This window comes from Capra hircus, chromosome 11 (genome assembly GCF_001704415.2).
Source record: "Capra hircus breed San Clemente chromosome 11, ASM170441v1, whole genome shotgun sequence".
Classification (NCBI taxonomy): Eukaryota; Metazoa; Chordata; class Mammalia; order Artiodactyla; family Bovidae; genus Capra; species Capra hircus.
The window spans coordinates 84,820,663-84,846,918 of NC_030818.1; the positions used below are offsets into that span (position 1 = coordinate 84,820,663).

A 26,256-nucleotide genomic window follows, 5' to 3' on the forward strand; every position below is an offset into this window, starting at 1 on the left:
CCCTCATTGAACTCAGTCTCCAGAGCCTAGCACTCAGGGTTACACAGAAGGGCTTGATATCACCATTAAGTACCAAATAAATATATGCTCAGTACCCCCAAGCTCCTAGCTTTGCATTCCTTCCTTATCCCAGAGACCTCTGAAGAATCCCTGTGCCCCTGCCTCATTGCTCTCTGAGTGCAAAGTTAGGTGTTATTACCTTTCAGTGCCTAAAACCAACACCCTCCTCCATTCTCTTGGCCAGAATTCCACCACTGCAAAGTTCCCGCAGTTCTCAGGCCCCATCAACTCAGTTAATCCCATTCCATCACACCGGTGATGCCATGCACGGAACCTGAGGCAGGGAGGAGGGGCTGGAGTTAGGGGTTGGGACCACACAGGTGGTACCGATGAGCACTTAGGAGGTCAGTGGCATTCTTATCCGTTGTTTCTTTCATCTCTAAAGTGCCCACCAAAGCATCGCCCCTGTTGCCCTAAGGTGTCATGAGGCACAAAGGAGGAGAGAATAGAAGAATTGGAGAAGCCACAATAAGGCTTCAGTCCTAAATCAGAGTTTATGACCAGATCCATCCACTACTGTTTCTCTTTCTTTCTCCAACTGTAGGTCTTAGCCTTGCAGGACTGTCACCGCAGCTCCTCAGAAAGCCACAGAACGGAAGTGAGGCTCAAATTAACCCAAGGAGCACTGCTGGGAGCTGCATAGAGTATAAGGTCGGCTAAAACCCTGCACGGATTCTCAGATGCCATATTTGAAGTCCAGGAGTTTCCAAGCCCAAAGGGTGACTGACTTCTTCCTTGTTCTCATTTCCATCAACAAGGAAACATACCTGCGATCACTGGAAAAGGTACCAGACTAGGAGCTAGGGGAGAAGAGTCCAGGCCAGACTACATCTCTTACCTGCTGTGTGGCTGTGAGTGAGTGACTAAACTTCTCTGTTCTCAACCTTACAGCAGAATGTTGAACAGGACAGTCTTTTTTATTATTATTTTAATTTTTTAAATTGTGGTATAACGTATGTAATAAAGAAAACTGAGCACCAAAGAACTGATGCTTTTGAACTGCGGTGTTAGAGAAGACTCTTGAGTTCCCTGGACTGCAAGTAGATCCAACCAGTCCATCCTGGAGGAAATCAATCCTGAATATTCACTGGAAGGACTGATGTTGAAGCTGAAACTCCAATACTTTGGCCACCTGATTTGAGGAACTGACTCATTAGAAAAGACTCATGCTGAGAAAAATTGAAGGCGGAGGAGAAGGGGATGACAGAGGATGAGATGGTTGGATGGCATCACTGACTCAAAGGACATGAGTTTGAGCAACTCTGAGAGTTGGTGATGGGGCAGGGAGGCCTGGCGTGCTGTATGCAGTCCATAAGGTTGCAAAGACTGAGTGATTGAACTGAACCGACTGAATATATATAAGATACAATTTACTATTTTAACCATTTTAAGTTTACAGTTCAGTAGCATTAAGTATTGATATATGCACACAGTTGTGTGTCCATCTGGACAAGACAGTCTTGCAGTCTCTGCCAATTTTAACATTCTGGGCTTCTATATAGTACATTGCAACACATCTTCTTTATCTGCTCGCCCATATTCTATTTATAATCTGTAGTGTATGTGCCCTTCTCTTCCCCCTTTAGTCGATCTGTAAAAATAGGAAGGGTCTGGATGTGTTGATCCGGAATTGAGTGGATTAAAAGCAAATCTCTTCTTCCTTTTGCTTCTTCTAATCTAAGGTGGCAGGTGGCGCTGACTCACACCAGCCCCACTAGATGGTTGAAGATTGGAGGTGAGCTGGTAAAACCCATGGGGTGGAGAGGACGGGGCACAAACCACAGGCCCAGGTGGGTTCTCACCACAGGTTCCCCTGCCCCACCCTCACCAGCAGCTGCTCCTGCCCAGCTTCGGGACCCACCGGGCTCTCCACCTTCAAGTTCACAGCCTGGGCAGCAGAGTAGCTATGGGGATAATCATCCCAGTGGAAATAATAATAATAAGCCCTTGCATCTGTATGACAAGGGGTGATGGTCCAGTGGAATGAGACTCGGAATCAGATTTGGTTTTGGAACTGGGTTTCTCTGCCAAAACCCTCCAATGCCATCTCAGCTCATTCAAGTGGGTGCCCATCTTCGCCAAGGCTTTGGCCGAGTGGCCCCTCTCCCTTCCAGCCCCTGCACCATTCTTCACATATACCAACCAACAACAGTCCTTCCTGGGGCCTCTGCACACACCCCTCACCTCCAGCCCCTTGTCCAGAATGGTCTTCTGCAAAACTCAGTTTTTTCAGGTCTTTGCTTGGTAGTGAAGTCTCTCAGTTGTGTCCAACTCTTTGCAACCCCATGGACTGTAGCCCACCAGGCTCTCCATCCATGGGATTTTCCAGGCAAGAGTACTGGAGTGGGTTGCCATTTCCTTCAAATGTACTTTATTAAAGAGACCTTGCCTGACCCTCCTGTTCCAAAGGAGCACTCCCACACCACAATGCCATATCCCCTTCGTTACCACCTGGAACTGTAGGTATTTACATATCTACAGCTCTGTGTGTATACTCTATGTGTTATGATTCCCATGGTCATTTCAGGGTCATCACCTCATCCCTCACCTCCAGGGGCCCTTGGGCAGGTGGCTGGTCACTCTGAGTATAAAAAACACCACCTGTGCTTCCTGAGGTAACTCCAGCCCCTAGACTTTTTTCTTTTTCTTTTTTTTTTTGTACCTGGCACCCAACAGACACTCAGTCTCTCAATCCAAGAATGAAAGGGACCGTCAAGCTGTAGACCCCCCAGGAGTATCTGTGTGCTACCTTTAAAGGAACAATGGCCCCTGCTCTGGGTAAAGGAGGAAAACTTTCCTAGGAGTAAGTGGAGGAAAAGTGAAGACTATATGGAGGGCCAGCTTTATAAATTATTGGTACAATATCTCAGGTGCCTTTGGAGTAAGGCTGGGAGGGAGCTGTGGCTTCTTTCCGAAGACAAACTTAACTACCTCAAGCAGTTCATGCTAAGCCAACCCTAAAGCCATTTTTCATTCTCATTCCTTCCCGGGTCACAACCCTAGATTCTGACTTTCTCCTTCACCCAATCATCTCCACACCCCCTCCTATGAGCAGCAGTGACATCCTCTTCTAGAACCCTCCTCCACATCACAAACAAGACCCATGCCTAAGGTCTCCATCTTGTCATTAACCCCTTTCCCGGAGTTCGAGTCTCTCCTCCCCCAACTCAAAAAGAGGGCTTGAAAGCCATGCAAACACCTCATGAATTTGAGTGTTATTAATATAGAAATAAAAAAACACCCACGCGCTGCTGCATTTCCGTTGCCCCTAAGCTGATCCACGGGCCGCTTCATCCCCCTGCCTTCAGAGGCTGAGCCTCCGGCGGGAGGGTCTGGAGCTGTGGTCACATCGGGTTCAGTGTGGCCTGTGGTGACACAGCCACAAGGAAGCCAGGCCAGTTGAGGGTCTTAAAGCCAGAGACCTGGGTTCGAATTCTGGCTTAGGCAAAAATACTAACTACAAAACACCAAACCCCGTCTATGCATTGAAGCGTTGAGTGGGTATCTACATATATTTTCTCTTCAAAACATATAAAGTCAATTTCCAGGGCATGAATTATTCTTCCTTTGCGTGGACACTGAACCTAATGCTCAGAGAGGGTAGGTCAGCTCCTCTGGCGGGAAGGCTAGCTAAAGGCCGAGTGCTCGCCTCTCGCTGCGCTGGGAGCTCAGGTCAGCCCGCTATCACCTGAGCACCTGGCGGAGGAAACCAACCGAGGTTGGCTGGGTCAGCGAGGGGCCTTCAAGGCGGGCAGCACGCATGCGCCCCAGGGTCAGGCAGCCGGCTGCTTCTGCGCAAGCGTGCAGGAATCCCCCAGGGGTAGGAAGACGCCTAGGAAAGGATGGGGAGGAAATGCAGCAGTCCAGGCATTCTTCTGACCTTGCCTGCCTCTGGGAACATCCTGAACTTGTTTACATCACTCCCAGGCAAAGGTCGAGGCAAGAAGTCTGGATTACATCTGTAAACAAGGACCTTCCGGGGTGTCCCGGGTCGCGGGCCCGAGCTGGGCTAGAATTCCACCTCTGGTCCCCACCAATGCACGACACAACTACAGGGCCCTTCAGAAGGTCTCTGGGGCTCAGCTTCCCCACCCCTGGGCACAGGGGGCGGGCCTCACCCTCGTCTCAGGAATGTTGCGGGAAGGCTTGGCAGAGCCCCGGCACCTGTCAGAGTGGGAGGAAGTGAATGAAAACAATCATTCAGCTTCTGAGGCCCCTTGATCAATCTGGGCTTTAGGAATTTCCAGGCAGAGAAATCAATTTTCATGAAACAGCAGGAACATCGGTGACGGTCCGAGTTATTCAAATGAAACTACGCACTGTAGATTCAGACAAGTCACACCCATAGTCTCAGTTTTTGTGAAGGTTGTAAATGAAACCGTGCAAGTACTGTATCTGTCAAAGAACCTAGAACAGTAAATCTGCAAAAAAATGGTGGAAACTCTAACTGACCTTCTTATAAGCTCTCCCCCGCCCCCTTCAGCCCCAAAGCCTAGAGGGAAGATAGATGAATAAGCCACAGGCAGAATGAAATGGATGTGAAATCTGTGCCCCATTCCTTCCTGGGCCTTTGCACTTTTTTTTTCCCTCTTGTCTAGAATGTTCTTCCCACAAATATGTGCCCAGCTCACTTCTGCTCACATTATTCAGTACCGAGTTGATCAGAATGGGCTTCATGGAGGTGGTTAAGACTAGAGACGGCTCACGGAGAATACGGAGAATGGTAGAGATCTGTGTGACCAAAGAGCTGCAAATGAGAGTGGTTATCTCCTGCAGCTTCTTGGAGGAGGGAGCCCTGAGTCACGGGCCCCAGAGAGGGTTGATCTGGCCAACAAGCTGCCATCTCTGTGTGCATTCGGCAACCTGTCCATGGCGTAGGCGGGAAAAGCCTGCTTTGCTCGCAACCTCTGAATGAACAAGGCTTACAGGGGGGCAGCCTGTGTTGAAGGAGCAGGCCCAGCCCAGCACCAGGGCTACGTCCTCAGATGCTGAGCCAGGTGAGGAAGCCAGAACCAGCAGGGTGCATGAGGTTCCACGCCCCACCCCGACGGAGCAGCCGAAGCAGCCTTGAAAGCTCTGACCCCATGTCCTACGCACGCTTCCCGGAAGCTTGAGTGGCTCTCTCTGGGTCACTAAATCGACCTCAGCTTCAGTTTCTCTTCTATAAAATGAGAACCAGTCCTGTGTGTGCGTGCATGCGTGCGTGTGTGTGTGTGCGCGCTCAGTCATGTCTCACTCTCTTGTGACCCCATGGACTGCAGCCTGCCAGGCTCCTCCGTCCGTGGAAGTGGGTTGCCACTTCCTCTTCCAGGGGATCTTCCCAACCCAGGGATCAAACCTGTGTCTCCTGAAGTGGCAGCTGAGTTCCTTACCACTGTGCCACCTGAGAAGCCCGAGAACCAGTCGTACATGGCCCGCAAAGGGCTCTTCCTGCTTCAAATTTCCTGATTTTATAACTTTCCTTTAACTCTTAAGCTATAGGGACTGCAACCCTTCCTATCTAACATCCTGACACTAATGTAATATTTATATACTAGTAACAACAATAGCAACCATGAATTAAACAGCTACAAAACACTGAGATTATTTTCGGTCTACATGTCTATTTTTCATAACAAAACTGAAAGGCAAATATTATGATATGTGCCAACTTCTTAAGGATTAAGGAAACTGAGGCACAGAGAATGAAACGTTTTAGGTCACACACGGAATAACTGAAACAACTAAGCTCTGATCCACATCAAGAGGATTCTAATGCCAGTGCCCCTCCAAAAGACACCCTGGGGCCAATATCACAGATCTCCTCAGTGTAAAGAAGGCTAAGCACAGTAGAATTGATGCTTTCACACTGTGGCATTGGAGAAGACTCTTGAGTCCCTTGGACAACGAGGAGGTCCAACCAGTCTATCCTAAAGGAAATCAATCCTGAATATTCACTGGCAGGACTGATGCTAAAGCTGAAGCTCCAATACTTTGGGCACCTGATGGGAAGAACTGACTCACTGGAAAAGACCCTGATGCTGAGAAAGACTGAAGGCGGGAGGAGAAGGGGACAACACAGGACGAGATGGTTGGATGGCATCACCGACTCGATGGACATGAGTTTGAGCAAGCTCCAGGAGATGGTAAAGGACAGGGAAACAGCATGCTGCAGTCTGTGGGGTCACAGAGAGTCAGACTGAACAACAAAAGACAAAATAATTTTTAAAGGAAGACCCTGGGTTTATGGAGACAGATATGGCCCCAGGTTTATTTAGCACTGGGTCACGTACAAAACCATTACAATTCACAGTCTAAGTGCTATAGCTCATGAAGTGGATGGTGGTGGTGGGACCTGCCCATTTACTAGATGAAAAGCTGAGGTACAGAAAGCAGATGTGACTTGTCCAAGACCACCTGGCTAGTGAGTGGTTGAGCTGGGATTTAAACCCAGGTTTTCAACCTCCATGTGCTTCACCCAAAATATGAAAAAAAGGCGTACACAAGCCAATCAGGCTTGGCTTTTAAACCCTGAACCCCACCCTGGGCTCCCAACAGGAAGAGATCAGGACAGGGTGGGCCAGGCTGGGGTCAGGCTGGGAGTTCAGCCAGACCAAGTGGGCTTGGCCTGGATGGGAAGTCCGGGGGCCTGAGGCCAGTGGAATCCAGAAGTCACCAAAGGCCATTCCGAGGGGTGGGTCCAAACAGGAGAAGGACCAAGGGTGAAAGGTTAGCTGCAGCCAGGCCTGACCTTGCTCTGGCCACTGCTGCAAAGCTACCCTTGGCTGCCAATCCAGGTGTCAGGCCAGGGTCCCAGCTGGAATTACTGCTGGGAGTCCGGAGGAAGGCTCCACCCACCCACCCACCCCAGCAGCATGAGCTGCATTGTGCTAGCCTGGCAGGCACCACGGGGACTCCACAGGCCACTAAACTGCCCAGTAAATCATCTGCTCAGAGCCTCTGCTTCCTGTGTGTATGGATCTTTCCAGCAGTCACCTCTGAGCGCCACTGATGCCCCAGGTCCCACTGACTCAGGGAACAGACCCAGCACTTTAGGTCGAGCTGCTCACAAATTAGCCAGAGAACAGGAGGCAAACAGTAAGGGAGCCACTCAGGGTGGGGTAAGAGAAGTCAAAGGGCAAGGGGACCCAGGGGCGGTCTGGTAAGTTCCAGAAGGCAGTATATCCTCCGTTTGCCTTACAACACCATCCCACACTCTGCACTGGTTATACAGAGAAATGTGCAGTTGGAAAGATAAAGCCACCTGCTGAGAAACAGCACAGTTGGGAGGAGGAACCCAAGCCGACTCTAGCAGACAGGTGTTTCCATGGCGCCGGCTACCCAGCCAGGATGCAAAAGCCCTTGAAACCTGTATGCAGGTGCACGTCTGTGTCCGACTCGTCAGGGCCATGGTGGGAACAGGGAAGCCATTCCACCTCCAAGACTTTCCTGCAACCCCACCCCCGCCCTGCAGGAGGACCCCACACCCAGGCAGCCTGCCTTCCATTGTCATAAGAACAGCCAGGAACTCCAAGGAAGGTGGTGCAGCTGGGACTCCTCGTCAAAACTCTATCCACTTCTCACTGCTCTGCGCCAAGACCTGGATCCCCAAGGTTCCCTTGAACCCAAGTCAATCAACTGTACCTCTCAGGAAAGCTTCCCAGGCAGCCATCTCACTCCATGCTGGACCACACTGCCCCGTTTGCTCACCCAGCCCAGATCCTTCCAGGGAGAGCCAGGCACCTCTAGATGCTGCTCCTGCCTTTTTTGCCCAGGATGATTCAGGGCCCAGAACATTCCTCTCCATACCTCATTGGTGGGCCGTGGCAAGGTTCAGGCCAGTCCCTCCAACCCCTCCATCCCCACCCCCAGCAGCGCTGTTAACCTGGCCCAGCTGGTTCACACACTGGGCCACCCGGGTCGGGGGTCTGACGTGTGGCTTCCACACGTGGTCTAGGCAGAGACTGAACAAATTCAGGGAGTCAGAAGTCTGAGTTCTGTTCTTGGTTGTGTCACTTACACCTTATAGAACTTTGGGGAAGGGCCTTCCCTTCCTGATTTCTTTGTCTGTAAAGGTAAGAGGGCTGAATTTAAATCCCTTCTTATCCCTCCCTCTCAATCCCATGGCCTGGGTCGTGATTCAGCTTCAGCATCCTGAAGTCCATGTCTGTCCCCAGTCTGTCTTTCACACGCATGTCCAGAATCACAACCTGACCGGTCCCTGCCCTGTCTAGACAAAACTTTAAATGGCTCCTGCTGAGTTTCAGATCAAGTTCAAGGTCCCAGCCTGTCTGTGTTTGCTCATATCCAACTCTCTTCGAACCCATGAACTGTAGCCCACCAGGCTCCTCTGTCCATGGAACTCTCCAGCAAAAGTGGGTTGCCTTTTCCTTCTCCAGGGGATCTTCCTGACCCAAGTCTCGTGCCACCTGGGAAGTCCTCAAGGTCCCAGACGTGAGGCCAAGCCCTAGACCTCTCTCCACCTTCATCTCCAGCCCCACCTCACAATACCCTCCCGAGCAGTCCCTCCTTACCCACTGCTGACACTTTCTGGACCCTTCCCCTTCCCTCCTGCATCTCTCAGAACTACCCTGAGAAGCCCAGCTCCTCCCTGACGCAGTCCTCTACAGCCCACTCCATTGTTGGAATATCCTCTTCCTGCTCCCAGATAGCTCTCTGATACACACCCTTCCTCTCAGATGTGGTGTTAAAAATAACCACTGCACTGTCGTCCACTAGGTGAGGACTCTCTGCTATTAAGTCTTGCATCCCCAATACTGAGCACCGCAAGCAGTGCCATGACAGGTGCTTAATTCACGTTTGCAAGACAGTGTGATCCCCATGTGTCCAACGCCCTCAGCTCCGACATGTTGTCTCGCACTCAGGGCATCTAGGCATGACTCTGCTTAACAACTGCAATATCTAGAATCCAGAGAAATTTCAGAGAGACTGGATTCGTCTATGGTTTAGAGAAATTTCCAAGAGCACTGGCTAAGGGATGCTTGAAATGTGTTTCCATCCACTCTCTTCTACCATCAGTATATTTAGGGGGGTTTTCTTATAATATTTATGACTCCAGGATATATGGGGCTAGTCATATCCCCACTGGGTCAACTGTCACGCATTCACTGAGTATGTATAATGCTAAGTCCTGGGTTTGGTATGAGGGATGAAAAGATAAATGGACCCCAGCTTAGAGTCCTGCAGAGGAACCTAAACCCACTCCATAAAGTGGAAGAGCAGGATGTACAAGAACTGCCTGTGAGGTTTGCTTAACTGGTGGCCGAGCCTACCTCTGCCAAGACCGCTCTGAGAAAACCGAGGACTGAGCTTCACTTAGACTCCAGTCAGCCAAGTCCCTGTGGGTTCACTTGTTGCCTAATTGCATAAGAAAATTCCTTCTATGGGTCCAGTCCAAGGGTGGCACTATACCTGGCATTTAGCTTCTGTAGCTAATGTGGCATTTGAGAACTTAAGCTTGGGAGCCAGGTCTCTCTCTCTGAGTACCACCCCCAGATTTGCACTGATTGGCTGTACAACCCCAGGCCACAATTTCCTCATCTGTATAATGGTGACAAACATAGCAGGACCTCAAATCAAATAGCTTGATTTAAATCAAATAACTTGATTTAAATACAGTAATTCTACCCTTCTAGGTCATCACGGAGGACCAGAATGGGCTTCCTGTGATATACAGCAGCTTCCTGCTAGTTATCTATTTTACAAGGATAGTGTATATTATGTCAATGTTACTCTCTCAATTTGTTCTACCCTCTCCTTCCTCTAGAGGGAGGGAGGCTCTGCAGGGAGGCGGTATATATATATATTATATTATGACTCATTTGAGTTGATGTATGGCAGACACCACCATGGCATTGTAAAGCAGTTATCTTCCAATTAAAAAAAGTAAATAAATAATTATAGTAATTAATTTGGATAAAATTCGTTCATTTATGTGTTTTGGTTAGAACAGGGCCTGGTACACGGTAGATCCTAGATATTATTTCACTAAAATATAAGTCCCGTGAGAGCAGGGCTTCTGTTTCATCCCGTATTTCAGTATCTCCAGCACCTAGACTAGTGCCAGGCACATATAATCCTTTGTACTCCATAAATATTTGTTGAACAAATAAACAAATCTCCACGTTGTTGGAATATGAGGCTCCAAGCTGCAGAGGATTATGCAGAGCAGTAATGACAGGTATCCCAAGTCCCTGAAGTATATCTGTGCTGGACACTCTATGTTCATTATCCCCAACCCATGTCAGCGAAGGCGGGCCAAGGGCAAAAGGCCAAATGGAGGAATCGGAAAAATCTCACCACTGTGCTCTCTGCTCCACTTGCCTGTGGTTCCCAGTCTAGCCCGTCAGCTAATCTATTAAGCCCCAATACCCTAGCCAGAAGCCCTGCTGAAGAATACCTACTATAGACTACTATTTAGTCTATCTCTAAGCCCTCCCCTCTATTCATGACCTGAAGCCCTTCATAAATAAAAAGACACCCACCATGACATAAATAATGGTGTCTTAAGTAAATGTCACTTTTGCATAAATCATTAAATCAGAATGGGAATGATGGGTTTATCTGTTACTTGACAGGGACCTTTGAAAACAGTTCTCTTTAAAAGGTGTCTATGATGATGAAAGAAAAAGTGTTAGTCGCTCAGTCGTGTCCGACTCTTTGTGACCATAGGCTGCAGGCATGGTCCAGTCCGGGGTAGCTCGCCAGGCTCCTCTGTCCATGGGATTCTCCAGGCAAGAATAGTGGAATGGGTAGCCATTCCCTTCTCCAGGGGAGCTTCCAACCCAGGAATGGAACCCGGGTCTCCCACAATGCAGGCATATTCTTTACTGTCTGAGCTACCAGGGAAGCCCGTCTACAATGATACAACATTATAATTCAACTGTAGTTCAGTAAAAAATAAAGTTTTTTAAAAAGGTGTCTACAAGGGAGATTCATAAGTCTCAGTCTTTCTGGGCTCCCATCTGGGCAATGACTGAGATGATCATTAAATGAATACACTCCCTGCCTCTCTCGCTCTGACATGAGAACCCAATCTGAGCTTGCTCCTGGTCCATAAAAGGAATTCTCATTCACTCAATGCCCACCAGGCTCCAGGAGCAGTGCACAGGAGACAGCCTCCGACCTCAATGAGGTCCCAGGCTAGGAGGAGATGAGGACAGTCTGGAGATGCTCACGGATAGTAAGAGGAGAACAGGAAATACGCTGTAACAGATCCAAGTGTGAGCGCTCCTGACACGACCCTAGAAGAGTGAAGGGGGAGGAGCTTTCCCAAAGGATGGACAGTGCCTGATTACATCCAAGGGGTCAACACGAACAAGAGAATTCCAGGAGCTCCATCGCCTTTAAAGCAGAATGGCAATTTTCCTAAAATTCAACAAACCTACAACTCAGTGGATGCGTGGGAGTACAAGCTCAGTCGTGTCCGACTCTTTTGCAACCCCATGGACTGTATCTCTCCAGGCTCCGCTGTCCATGAAATTCTCCAGGCAAGAATACTGGAGTGGGCTGCCATTTCCTCCTCCAGGGGATCTTCCCCACCCAGGGATCAAAGCTGAGTCTCCTGCGTTGCATTGCAGACTCTTTACCACGTGAGTCATCAGGGAAGCCCGCAACTTAATATATATTGCTATTAATGAAAGAAAGCAGAGTCTGGTCTCCAGGACTCCAGTGCCCTCTGTATTTTATTAGATATGGGAGCATCTCTGGAGGCAAGAAAAACCTTAAAGATCTAAAGGGAGAACTGATACACATACCAACACCTGCCTGGGGAAGGGAGCACTGACCTCGTCTGGTGTGGCAGGGAAGAGGCCTTCCCCCTGGCAGGGAGGTGCAAGTCCCCCGGTGCCCACCTGAAGAGGGCTTTTGTTCCAGGGAAACACCGCCCCCCATCCCCGGGGTTCTTACACAGGGTCTAGTTCCCCTACGGCAGAAGCAGGCGCTGATCAGCTTCCACAAAGCAGAGGAAATGAGACCTGTGACGTCAAAGAGATAAAGATCTTCAAACCGAAGAAGAAACATGTTCAGAAGCCGTCTCGTTCACATGGGGGTATTTCTGGGCAAAAAATGTCAACACCGAATTGTGGTTGGCAGCAGGGAGCTGGGGCTGGGGAGGGAGGGTGGCAAGGAGCCCTGTTCCAAGGGACAGGCAAGATTCGGCTGGCAAATGGGGACTGTTGCAGGCACCACGTTCCCCCACCCCTACATGCTTCAGGGGCCCCCCTGCAGCCGCAGCTTGCAGCAGCTTAAAGTGCTCTTCAAGTTCTAGGTCAGCTATCCAGCTGACCAGGCTGGCCAGCTGTCACCCAGAGGCCCAGACATGAATCAAGTCCAGGAGAGGTTAAGAGCGGCTGATGGCCGACTGTGCACCAAGCAACAGGTTCCCTTTCGTTAATTCATTTAATTTCGTGAGCAAAGTCTTCCCGTTATGATGAGCCAATGGGGCAGAAGAGGTTAGGTAACTTGTCAACGTTAAACTGATGAAGTGCAAGAGAAACAGACTGGAATCCAGAGAGGGCTGGACTCCAGCGGAGCAATCAGCCTTGTCCCTTAGAGGCTGGGATTGAAATCCGGGGCCTCAAGGAGAAGACCTGACCAGGAGACCCCTTTACTCCCAGAGCAGGATGAGAGGGGCTGGAGAACACGAGTGCAGCCTTTGGGGGTTCAGGCACTGCTCTTTCTCAGATTAGAGGCCTCAATCCTACTCAGATTTTACTACATCACATTTACTACATTTTACTACACACAGACCATCTCAGATTTTACTATAGGAACTGGGGATGCAAAGGGTGTGTCCAGGGCGAGTTCAGTTAGGGTAGGTCTTTAACTTACTCAAAACACAGTGTGGCTGAGGCTCAGCCCTAAAGAAACATCCCGGCCCAGAGCAGAGGCAGCGAAACAGGGGTGGGAGCACCGTGGCCGGTCCAGGCCTGGAGGGGTGGAATCAGCCCTTCTCTCCCACCCTGCCAGTGCCCTCGTCCACCTTCCCTTTCCCACTGCTTGTGAACCGCCTAGCCCTTTTGAGCAGCAGGTTCCACACCATACGTACTTGACCTGTCAGTTGCCCTCCTACTACGCATCCAGCGATTATAATCAAACAAAGGATAGGGGAGGATGTGGCTAAAATCTAACCTTTCCATCCCAAGGGCTCAACCTTCAAGGACACGGTTGCTACATTTTCCATTCTCTGGGAACTGCTCTCCCATAAAGTGAGTGAAAGTCACTCAGTCCATACAGTCCATGGAATTCTCCAGGTCAGAATACTGGAGTGGGTAGCCATTCCCTTCTCTGGGGGATCTTCCCAACCCAGGGGATTGCAGGCAGAGCCCCAAAGAGTTGCAGACAGATTCTTTATCAGCTGAGCCACCAAGGAAACCCAAGAACACTGGAGTGGGAAGCCTATCCGTTCTCTATTGGATCTTCCCAAGCCAGGAATCAAACTGGGGTCTCCTGCATTGCAGGCGGATTCTTTATCAACTGAGCTACCAGGGAAGCTCTCCCATAAGGGTATCATTTTATCAATGACTCTAAGTAGTTGGTGTGCTCAATCGTGTCTGACTCTTTGTGACCCCATGGACTGTGGCCCTCCCAGGCTCCTCTGTCCATGGACTCTTCCAGGCAAGAATACTGGAGCAGGCTGCCATTTCCTTCCCCAGGGGATCTTCCCAACCCAGGGACTAAACCCACATCTCTTACATCTCCTGCATTAGTAGACAGATTCTTTACCACTAGTGCCACCTGGGAAGCCCCATGGATGACTCTCGGACCAGCTACTGACTGTGAGCGCCTGCCCTGCCTGTGAGTCACAGGATCATCTAACTCTCATAACCACCCTCTAGGGATGCAACTATTATTTCTGCTTTGAAGAAAGTGCAGCACAGAAGTATGAAATGACTTAATCAGGTAGTTAACAAGTGGTAGAGTCAGAATTTGAATCTAGTTCAAATAAACAGAATAAATAGGACTTCCCTGGTGGTACAGTGTATAAAAATCTGCCTGCCAACGCAGAGGACATGGGTTCGATCCCTGGTCTTGGAATATTCCACTTGCCAAGAAGCAACCAAGCTCAGCACCATAACTACCGAACCTGCATGCTGCAATTACTGTAGCCATGAGCTTAGAGGCCATGCTCTGCAACAAGAGAAGCCACCGCAATGAGAAGCCCGTGCATTGCAAAAACAAACAATAGAGCAGCCAAGCAGCAACAAAGACCCAGCGCAGCCAATAAGTAAATAAAGTAACAGTAAACAAATAAAACAGGAGCAGAAGAATCTGAGGTGCTGCGGATTCAACACAGAGGCAGAAGGCACCCTAGCATTAAGTCTTCATAGAATATCAGGTGTCATCCATGTATAATGTGTGCAAAACCACTTGTAGGAAGCTGGACTTAAGGGTGATGACAGTTCTATTAAGCATGTTTCCATGGATGGCCACGGGCTTGAGAGTTACAGATGGTTTAGAATGGAAAATCTGTGCATAAGAAGTCAACCCAGAGTCAGGTCTCTCTCTGAACCACCTGTTGGTCACTCTTTGCGACCCCATGGACTGCAGCATGCGCCTTCCCTGTCCTTCACTATCTCCTGGAGTTTGCTCAGACTCGTGTTCATTGAGTCAGTGATGCCATTCAACCTCTCATCCTGGCATCCCCTTCTCCTCCTTCCCTCAATCTTTCCCAGCATCAGGGTCTTTTCCAATGAGTCGGCTCTTTGCATCAGCCAATTTCACTATGTAATGCTTTCCCCTTTGATCACTTTCAAGATCATCAAAGAACAAGAAGCACATCCTTGAGAGAGAGAGAGAGAGACTGATGCAGACGAGTGCAAAAGAGATGTCTGGTGGCTTGAAGCTTAATAAAGCAGTGCTTCCTAAGGTCTCTTCTATGCAACCCCCACCCCAGGCATCACAGAACCAATGCCTTAATAATCAGAAAACAGACCCAGATTCCACTGTTTTAATTTTTCAAAGCCTTTCACATCCAACTCGTTGTTTCTCATACCTCCACGTTGTTATGAGAGGAGGAAGTTTTCGTCCTATTGAAATACCTATTCATTAGGTCCAATTGATTGGGACCAAAAGTGAAGGCTGCAAGCAGCAAGGCCCGGAAGAGATCCCAGAGCCCCTGGCTCCTGTCCCTTTCAGAAATACAGAAGTGGTCTCCATACAGCAGGCCAAAGAAGAGACTGCCATGAAACTCAGTGGCCCCTGGGAACTAGAATATCCTGAGTGACAAAACCAGCCTTACAGTCCAAAATGGAGAGGTTAAAGCCCAAACAAGATGAAAGAAGGCTGCTAAGCATTATTCATCTTTTACCAAAAGTTGATGGTTGGGTGATAATGAGAAAGGTCCTATCGCCTACTAATGAAAACGTATAAGATCTCCTTGAAAAGGAAAGCAACCTTCTCAAAGCAAACCCACTGGGGCCTCCCTGGGGATCAGGGCAGAGAAAGAGCTCTGGAAGGAAATGACAGGAGTTTTAGGCTGCCTCCATCATCAGACTGACTGTGGGACCTTGAGCAAGGTCACCTATTGCTGTGCGGCCCATTCCCTCGCCTATGGCCTGGGGCAAGGGGCTCTCCTTTCTCTACGGCCCCTTGCGGGGCAGGGCTACTCTGACTCAGGTTCTCAGATACGGTGGCAACAGACGATGGCCAGCTTCTTACCTGCCACTTACACTGTCTTTTTCAGAAGGAAAATGCTCTTCAAAGTTAAAAAAGATTGAGCTTTTTCTAAAATTAATTTTTGTTGGAGTAGATTTGCCTGGTTGTATTAGTTTCTGCTGTGCAGCAGTGAGTCAGCTATACACATACACATATCCCCTCTTTGGATTTCCTTTCCATTCAGAGTTCCATGTGCTATACAATGGCTCACATCAGTTATCTATTTTATACATAGTATCAACAGTGTATATACATATCAATCCCAATGGCTCAATTCATCCCCCCACCCCCCCTCAGGACTGAACGTTGACATCACCTTTGAGCGTGACACCACCTGCTTCTGTGGTGTCCTGGCTTCACATTCACACCAGATACTTCTTTCTAGTTCTTTCTAGAAAGGGTCACACTCTTCTGCATAAGCCAAACGTAACTCCAGACGAAGCATCATAGTTTCCTATGTGTGACCATTTCTTCCTCGGCCCCTGTGACATCAAGGACTCTGGCTTTGCCATCACACACGAATTACCTTACACATATCCCCATAAAAGACAAGCAGTCCTGGGGGAGAAGTTCGCACCATCAAATGGGAGGTCAGTGAAAGTGAAAGTCGCTGAGTCGTGTCCGACTCTTTGCAACCCCATGGCTATACAGTCCATGGAATTCTCCAGGCCAGAAGACTGGAATGGGTAGCCTTTCCCTTCTCCAGGGGATCTTCCCAACAGATTCAGCCCATATTTGCTTCCAGAACAGCGTGGACTCTTGGACAAGCACCCTCACTCACCTCTGGGGCTCTGCTCGCTGATGGCAAAACAAACAGGTTGAAGTACAGTATCTCTGACGCAGACTTCTGCTCCCATAGCCTGTGACCCGGGAACATCCAGTCTACTCGGACCCACTTGGCGCATCTATATCTACCACTGCTGTGCTAGGACCTGACGGGCTACCACCCCACATCCAGGACCTGACGGGCTACCACCCCACATCCTAGCCAATATGCCTGCAATTCCTCTCTACAGAGACAAAGCATCAAAGATGATGCTTAAAATTGAGGATCCCCAGGAGAGAGGGCATTGATTGTCCTGAATCCCTGTGGTGGCCAAATGTATTTCTTGAGAGTTGACTTAACAGAGAATGGGTCTTCTGCTCTTTTGTGTCTGTAACTTTGAGACTTCTCCAGCTACACTTCGGACCCCTCATCTACCCAATGACGTGCTAATATTCACCTCTCCAACCTGCAGAGAGAATTAAGTGTTGAAAGATAACCTTATTCCGTGTGTACGTGTTCAGTCGCTCAGTGGTGTCCAACTCTTTGTGACCCCACAGACTGTAGCCCGCCAGATTCCTTTGTCCATGGGATTTCCCAGGCACGAATACTGGAGTGGGTTGCCATTTCCTCCTCCAGGGGATCTTCCCAACCCAAGGATCAAACCTGTGTCTCCCTTGTCTCCTGTATTGCAGGTGGATTCTTTACCACTGAGCCACCACGGAAGGTTCTTAAATAGGTCACTAAATAAACCCTCTTATTTTTTTAGTTAGTTATTAGATCTTCAAGGAAGATAGAACAGTGAAGGGCAAAAAGAATATCTCTGTCAGTATCTTGTTGGAGTCAGGTGTATATCTTTCAGTCAGGTGTATATGAGAATATTCAAAGTGGCACATACTTGAGTGTTTGAACTCAGGAAGACCTTAGAGCCAGGGCAACAGAGTCAGGACAAGAAAAGGATGAGGAACTTGAGGCCAAGGGGAAGGGACCAATCTAAGGTCACAGAGAGGAGTAAGCGCAAAAATAGGATGAGGACCTGGGTCTCCAGGATCCAAGGGCAGATGGAGGTAAGCAGAAAGAGAAAGATAACCATCACTCCCACACTCTAGATCTTCAAATAGGGCCCCTACCTTCTTTAGCTTGTTAATGAAGGTAAAAGCCATCCACTGTCGGAGACCAGGATATTAATCACCACAGAGGCCCATGGTACTCCCTTATGGGTAAAAATATGGAACAATAACCAACTTCCGTGGGTCTGGGAAATCCAGTGGCCCTCTGCACTTTGTCTACTCTGCTGGATTATAAATGCTCATGAAATTACTCCATTTGGACTAAGTAACCACAGGCCCTTTGACCTGTGCTAATCCCCAAATGCTTCCCAGACGTTCACTGCCAGACGTTTAGCTTGGACCACAAAGATAGAAAAACCAGAGCACACATCACTAGATCTCTCTCATTTGGATGCCATCAGGCTTCCATAAGCAGTCACCTAAAAACATCACAGGCCACTGGGATAGATGGGCTAATCTAACTGGAAGGTGGAAAGGTTTGACAGCAAATCTGTACCAGACGTATAAAAGGTACTTGCAGAATGTTTGCTGAGCAAGTGAATGAATGATGCCCCCTAGCTTTGTAGTCAGATGATCCTGAATAGGACTGTGACAATGGAACCTTCACTTCACTAAACACTTTGCTAATAGGAGACAGGAAAGCCCAAGGCAGTCACAAGAATTCCATGACATCACGTATGTAGAGCCCCTGCAGTAATTCTTGGAATAGTCAGCAATGAATATGCATCAGTTGCTTCCACTCCTCTAAAACAGCACATTATTAAAAAGAAAAAAAAAAGGAACTTGAAAGAGTTTTTACAATCAAAGTCAGCTGGAGCAAAAAGCAGGGTCCCAGTGGGGGTCTGCTAAACATGATGTAATGAGTTAATGGAAGGACCATGAATGAAGCCCAGATGCCCAGCCTCCTGTCCAGCTGTCTCTTAAAACAACCAAGACTTTCATATAGCCAGGCACGTGTCCAGGCAGGTTCCTCACCTGGAACGCCAGTCCTTCCCACATCACCTACAACACATTCAGCTTGGCTCCAAATTCACCTCTCCTTTAAAAACTTTCCTGACTCTTCAAGTCCTCGTTAGAACTGACACCCCAGCTCCCAGTTCCCATCTGACCCAGCACATACCTGTATGTGGGCCAGTAACACTTCCCGTATTAGGTCACTGACTAGCTAATGCATCTTGATATTCATAGTCCTGAGACTTGTGATTCAAACTTAGGAACAGATTTAGGGAGTATCTCTTGAATGAATGAATGATAAACAACTGATGTCAGGCATGGACACTACCGAAGGCAGAATTTTCAAAAGTTTGCCTTATTCACGCTGAAAGTGCCACAGAAGCCGGCAGCCACCTTCAGAGGTCATGACACCAAAACAAAATTAATTACAGGATCACAGAATATCCTGGCACTTGTGAGCCTCTGATAACCATCTCTTAGAGGAGCAGCAAACCTCTTCTCAGGGGCACTTAAAACATTGCAGTATTTCTCCCTTTGTCCTTCCACAGTCCCTTCTCCTCACCTGGACGACAGGCAGTCCAAGAATGTCCATTCCAGCCTCTCTGGCAAGCTGCTCTGAGCAGCCTGGCATAACAAATGGGCCTGGACAGGAAGGAGACTCACCTTTCTTCGTCCTTAAAGATGAATTTCCGCAGCTTGAGGTCCCGGAGCACCAGCCCCCCGTCGTGGCAGTGGGCCACGGCCGAGGCAATCTGGTAGAAGAGCCTGGCCGCCTCCTCCTCCCTCAGCTTCTTGCAGGTACGGACAAAGGAATGCATGTCCCCATAGCTCCGCTCAAAGAACACATAGGCTTTGGTCTCCCCCAGGATAATTTCGGTGATTTGGTTGATGTTGCTGTGGGCAGACAGGCAAAAGCAGGGGGCCAGGGACTCCTGGTAGCAGCTGATATCAAACACCTAGGGCAGGATGAACAATATCAAGAGTCAGAGATACCTCCTATACAACCAGATCACAGAAGGCAGATGCCTCCCATAGACACGGGTTGAGCTTGAACCCCTGATCACACTGGCCCTGCCTTCCAGCTGTACAGCATTGAATAAGTCGCTTGACTTCTCTGAGCCTCCAAATCCTCGTGTGCAAAAGGGCAAGTGATTGACTCACAGTGTTGGGAGGATTATATGAGAAAATGAAGGTCAGAATGCTTAGCAAGATGTAATGCAATACACAAATGGTAAGTTTTGTTATGTTTTTCTCTCTATCCTAATCGCCTCTGTTTATAAAAAAATTAAGGCAAAATTTGAGACATCCCAAGCTGCACAGTCAACACCTTATTAACCTTCAAAGGAAAAAAAAGCATCCATACACCAACACTACACAGCTCTAGCAACCATATATAAAATAATTTTGCTACAGAATTGGATTGCATAGCAGTATACAACATAATAGCAATTAATAGATTAAATGTGTAGACTGAAGGTTACGTAATTCAGTACCTTCACCTCACAGATGTGGAAATCGAGGCTTGGATAACAAGTCAAATCAAGCCCCCAGCGGCAGAGCTAAGAAAGGACACAGTCCTGATTAAGAAAGCAGCCACGCTCCTTTCTCTCTTCCCTCCACACATATCTAGCTCAATGAATCAGTTATGCAATGATTTTCTATGAATCAAAATGAGCCTGTGAAATGCCACCTCAATGTGGGGTTATTTCGAAAGCAAATCCACCCTCAATACCTTTTGGGAACAGATCTAATAAGAATTAACACTACAGAGATTTTCTCAGGTTAAAAAAAAAAAAACATTTTCATTCAAGACCTCCACTAAATCAGGGATACAAGTCTCTGGGTTTGGAATGTGGCTTTCCTATCTGCCCGGGGAATGTGGGTATGATGAGTCTATTCCGTGTCTGCAAGAGTGAGGGGCGGGTGTGGGTGTTCCTTGCTGGGAAGCATGGAGAGCCAACATTGCTCTAACAATACACTGAATGTTGACAGTTCACCATCATTTAGCTTCTTCGGTCTCTCTTTCATTAGTTAGAACACACTCTTCTTGATCATCATTTTGTGGTGTGTGGAGGGGAATGAAAAACACTGGCCCAGAAACCATCTAATTTGAGTATATAATCCTGGCTTGGCCACCGATAATCTGGAGGAGGTGGATAAAGCATTCAGGATCACTCGGCTGCTCTCCTTTTCATAAACTGAAGACACTGATTGGAAACACTGTTGACCTTTATAGGTCCGGACCCTACCTGAGAATCTGATGAAAGCTCTGGCCCCTCTTAGCTGACGATGCCCATTCTCAAAAGCTCGTACAATAATAATAGATTTGTCTTAGGGGGACTTACAGGCTTTCCATAACCCAGTCAGGGACATAGAATCCCTGAGTGAAGCCTCTCTGTGTTTTAAAAAACAAAACCCCCAAATCTGTGAGTCAAAGGGCCCTGTAAGAACCTCGGGAGGGCTGGTGAACGCGGGTGAGGAAGCAAAGTAACGTTGTGAATGAACCATAATGAGGCATCTCAGGAAAGCAGCGCAGCTGCTGCCACTATAACCTAGAATTTAAGAATGAATACTTCTGTGTCCCCAGAGACCACAAATCACACCCTGATACTGTCAAATGATGACCTGCCAGCAGTGACCTCAGAGGTCCGTTCAATTAGGCATCTGAAATGCTTGAGTCAACTTTAACACCCAGACTGCAGAAACCCAGGAAAGCCTCAGAAATTTCCCAGAGTAATAAAGGCTTTGCAGTGACTAATGTAAACATTGCATTATATAAGGAGGACGCTGGGATCTGAAGCACCAGGCTGCAGGCTCTGTAGCCAATGCTCATGGGGTAATGCTTATTTATAACATATTTCCTGCTTTGAGTTGGATTTTTAAAAAAATAAAAGGTGATTTTTTTTTTTGGCTCAGTACCCTTAGTCTATTATCCTGTTCCACTGAAAAACTGAATGAACATTAAAATTAAAAGTCAAACATATTCATAGCACCTTCAAAATGTAGCCATACCCTTTGTAGGAGAGACCAAATTCCAAGATGGTGGACATAATATGCAAAATAAAGCAAGTACTTATGTTCTCCCAAATGGGTAGGAACCAAACTTTTATTACGAGCTGTAACAGGCATTTATGAGCTTGGACTGGTATTTAAACCATCACCTTCAAGTGTAAAATCAAGCCATAAGCCTCAGTGCCAGCCTCTTTTAAATGTTTAATTTAGATCCTTAGTTATATAATGTGACAGATCAGATAAGGCAGTGAGATTAGGCCATCATTCATAGTATTTGCAAAAAAAAAAGTGCCCATTTTGCCAAGATAGTAATTATGTCAATCTGCACAGTGACTACAAGCATTTCCATGAAAACGATAAGCTAAGGACACCCTAAAGTCCCCTTCTTTCATCTGCCTAGCTTAACACAGACACAGGAAGACAATAAACAGGCATGATTATTTTGGTTAAATGACGCTCCAGTCTCTCTCTCTCCCAAAATAATGTCCTATAGAATTCCACAGAGTTCCTGTGAGTAGTATCTTTAGACTGGATCTATTGTTACAAAGACTTTTTTCCTGGGTCAACACAGAGCTAGGAGACAGGAACTCTACATTCTAAGATGTCAAAAGGAACTGGATTCAATGTGTAGACTTCACTGAGCCTGCAGTAAGCCAAGAGTCCACAGTGTGTCTATGAGGGTAGTTCACAGAAGCAGCCTTATAAAAACCACTTGGAGCTTCCTAGGATATATACAACCATGCAGCTATGCTTGCATAAGAAGTCACCCACATCACCTCTGGTGAAAAGGCAGGCAAACAGAGCTGCTGTGTCTTAAAGGGATGACCTCTGTCAAGCAGAACAATGATACTGCACTTAAATCCACTTGCAGCAGCACAGTAATTGGTGAGGGGCTGATTCAATCTTTGCCATAACTAAACCAGCAGATTAAGTACAGTTTCAGGCCAGAGAGCAAGTCTACGAATGACACTGTAAGGTCAGTCTCAAGTGAAATATGTCTTGAAAAAATCTGAAGAGAAAGAAACAGCAGGGGCCAGAGTCACCTCTGTCTTTAAACAAAGAAATAACAGGGCAAGATGTTCTTGCAGAATTTGGCGGCAGACTCCTTTTACTTAAAAGCATCTCCAGCCTTTGAAAAATATTAAAATGCTCTACTGAAGTTGAGCAAAAGGAGTGAAAACACACTGCTGGGTGATTGTGCATATTTCATATGAGAGTGGCAGCTCTGTGGAATTCATTCATTTCAGAGGATGACTACCCTATTGTACAACGTTGTAGGTCTTCTGAGAATTCAACCCAGCTCTGAATAGCTTACTGAATTTTGGTTAACTGGGAATAGCTGCTCTGAGTCTCAATAACTTGGAGAAGGTGCAAAATACCAAATGCTCAGTCCAAGCAGAGAGTAGTGTTTAAAGAGTCTCTGATTTCCCCCTGAGGTCTCAACCGAACAACTGCATAACAGACTGGAGACCCTCCACAAAACCCATTTTTCACAATGAAATACTCCAGTCCCATGTGAAAGAAAGCAAGTTCACAAAGCAGCCGATGGTTGATGGTAAAAGTGTGGTGCATTATTTGTAGCACAGTTATGCAGAGTGCCCGTTTCAAAGGGGGGGGGGTATCCCCACTTCGAACTATCTATCTCCTTAACCCCTCCCCAAACAAAACCGACACTAAGGTAAGCTAAAATTAAGTGACAATGAATTCTTCATCTATGTCCCATTCCTGGGTAGCCTGCTCTACCGTCTTCATTTTTTTTTTTCTTTTGCAACTATTCCCCTGCTCATCCCCTTGTCTTGGAGCCCTGTGAACGCACACAAAGACACAGAAACACAAACCAGTTCAGGGTCAAAGACGAAAAGGAAACTGAAGTACCCATCTCTGTATTAGCACTGTGAATCCCCAAGGCTCCAAATGCTGGCCTCTAAACCCTACAGGCAAAGGTGTATGTTGGGCGCGCTTGGGGGTAGGTAGTGGGGGCAAATGGGTAGGGGGGGCGGGGGGAGTTCAAGCAAGGAAAGCTGGAGATGAGAAGAAACAGAGACAAGAGAAAAAGACCCTAAGGATTCACAATTTCCAATACCCAGAGGTGCGCTGGTGGCTTTGATTTCCGCCCCCAACCTTCCTTTCAAGGCTCCAGGCAGAAGGAGGCTCTCTGTAAACTCCTTCCCCGCGCTGGGCCCCTGGGCTCAGCCAGAGGGGACACCTTTGTGCGTCTCTTTTAAAGGGCACCTACGGAACAAAGGTTCCACACCTGCACGCTGCCGAGAACAATGGCTGCGAAAGGAACCGAGGCATCAGCGCCTAGAAATTAGCCGGGGGATTCCCTACACTGTGTTGGCAGGGGAGGGGGCTGGACCCAGGGAGAAATCCCCGGGCCGCGGGACCCGGCGTAACGCAGAGGGGCTCCACGAGCCGAAGGGACCACGCGTGGCCGTGGCCCCCGCTCAGTCCCGCCGCCTTCTCCGCGGCGGGCTCTCCCCAGAACGCCCCCGCCGCAGCCCGCCCCATTGTCTGCAACGCTCTAAAAACTTCGCGACTAGTCGAACGCGAACAAATAAATTCAGAACCCCATTTAACAAGCCCACGGATAATTAATCAGGCGAATCTCCCTCCCCCGGACCGCAAGGCTCGGCAACCTCCCGCCCCCTCCCAAAGGCCGGGGCATCTTTTCAAAAGACAAAACAGCCAAAAGCAAACCCCGGGCTCTTTACCTTGCACACCAGCTCCTCTCCACTGTGCAGATGCACGGCCCGAAAAACGTGGTCTCCCTCCAGGGGTTCCAACAATAAGTATTTCCCAATGCAAGAAACGCAATGCGACAAGTTCGGAGTCTCAGGCGGGCTCGGGGAGCCGAGGTTCGGGCTGAAACTCTGGCTGGGTTCGGCAGACCTTATAGACGACAACTCCTCGAAATCCTGGGTTTTGTTCCGCGATCTCCCATATCTTGCTATTGTGATGGGGGTAGACCTGTGTATGTTCATGAGTGTGGGGATCGCACTCGACAAACAAAAAAAAACCGCTGGAGAGATGAGTCGCGGGCGAGTGCGGCTGCAGGCGCCTCCGTGCCACGGATGTTAAAAGGGATCGAGAGGGGAGGGACGGGAAGGGGGCTACGTGGAGAAAGAGTTAGAAGCACCCACCAAACGGCAGCCGCCGGGCACCTCGTCTGCTCCGAGCCCGACTCCCAGGGGAGTCCTCGGTCGGCGGCAACTCGGGTCCTTTTGTTACCCCGAAAGCCGCCAGCGATTTGCAGAATCTTCGCACTTTTAGTTTCTCTCTCTCGCTCGCTCCTTTTGCAACGTGGATCTGGACTTGTAACCGGATTGCTAAGGTGAGGAGCTGCAGCTCTGGGGCTCCCGGAGCAGTCCCCACGCAGGCTCCCGAAGCAGACGGGGCGGAGGAGCCTCGCTGTAGTTTGTGCAGTCTTCGGGGAGCGCACACGGCCGCCGCTTGGTCTCGGCGCGTTAGAAACCAAACAAAAAGAAAAAGGAAACAAGCCCGGGTACCGGCTCGCGCCGCACCGCAGACTGAATCCGCGCTGCACCCCCTTTTTTGGTGGAAAGGGTGGGGGGCGTGGAAGGCGGGCGGGGGGGAGGTTGCCGGAGAGGGTCCGGAGAGGGTAATTACCTACGTTTTAACTGTAGATGGCGTCTGAGGCTTTTCCAAGATCGCTAGAGCTCTCCAAAATTTAAACAAACAGACAAAAAGAAAAGAAAAAAAAAATAGCAAGGGAGCATTTAACTTAGAGCGGTCAGCGCTGCCAACAAAAGATTGCAAAAGCCGGGCACGGAGTTGCGGGCCGGGCTCAGGTACGCGACAAAGCCCAGGGCTTGGCCCGCCGGGCGGAGGTCAGCACCGGCTCATGCCGTCGCCGCTCCCTCGCGCTCTGGATCGGCCTCCGGAGAAAGCGAGAAGTGCGCGCAGGAAGGACGAGGGTAGATCAATGGTCTCCGGTGTCCCCGACACGAGCTTCCGGGGGTCCTCCCGGCGCAGGAAAGGGATGCACCTCCAGCCCAGTCAACCCACGCCGTCTCCTCTCTCGCTCTTTTCACTGGATCGCGCCTTGGAATAATTTGCCACCGCTCCGACACCCCTTACCCTCGACCCAAACTGCCTGGCGGGGTTGTTTTGGAGAAAATTGACGGCTTCTCTTCTTCTTTGATTTTTGTTCTTCCCCCCACCCGGAGGGTAAGAGAAACGTGTATTGGAAATGGAAGGGGACGGCCGATGGTGCCCGAGGCCAATCCCCGAGCTCAGCACGCCCGCATCTCTCGGCGAGGCGGTATTAATAGTTACTTACGTGGCCGGGGATCTCTGCGCGAGCGGGGCTGTGTGTGTGCGCGCGCGCGCCTCGCTCGCGCTCGGTCTCCCCATTCAATGTCACCGACACATTTCCACTGAGCCTCCGCCCCCCTCTCCCCCCCCAACTCCACCACCACCCGGCGGCACCAGCGACTGGCTGAGCGCAGCGTCGGCCCCGCCCCGCCCCCGCCCGGGGCCCCCCCTCATTGAGCCGGAGGCCCATCAATCAGCCTCTCCGCTGCCAGTCCTCTGGCAGCTCCCCGCGCCCGCAGGCGGCTGCCACTGCCATTGCAGCTCCCGACTCCGGGCGCGGGCGCTCGCCTTCCCCCTGCCCCCCCAGGATGGCTCAGCCCGGGTGAGGTAAACAAAGTGCTTTATCCACCCGGGGCCCGGAGCCGGTGAGGTAGCGCACCCGGCCAGGGAGGGACTGTCCCG

General features: G+C 49.1%; 1 protein-coding gene across 2 annotated transcripts in view; it reads right to left on the minus strand.

The window, feature by feature from the left end:
- Window positions 1-25,933, minus strand: part of TRIB2 (tribbles pseudokinase 2) — a 29,380-nt gene extending 3,447 nt beyond the window's left edge. The window contains exons 1-3 of one of the 2 annotated variants that reach the window (XM_018055626.1): window positions 24,231-25,921; window positions 19,168-19,460; window positions 200-334 (exon numbers count right to left, since the gene is read on the minus strand). In XM_018055626.1, the coding sequence (XP_017911115.1) occupies window positions 200-334; window positions 19,168-19,460; window positions 24,231-24,500 (698 nt within the window). In that variant the 5' untranslated portion in view covers window positions 24,501-25,921. Of the gene's footprint in view, window positions 1-199; window positions 335-19,167; window positions 19,461-24,230 lie in introns of both variants that reach the window. The other variant, XM_005686991.3, reaches the window with a different exon arrangement.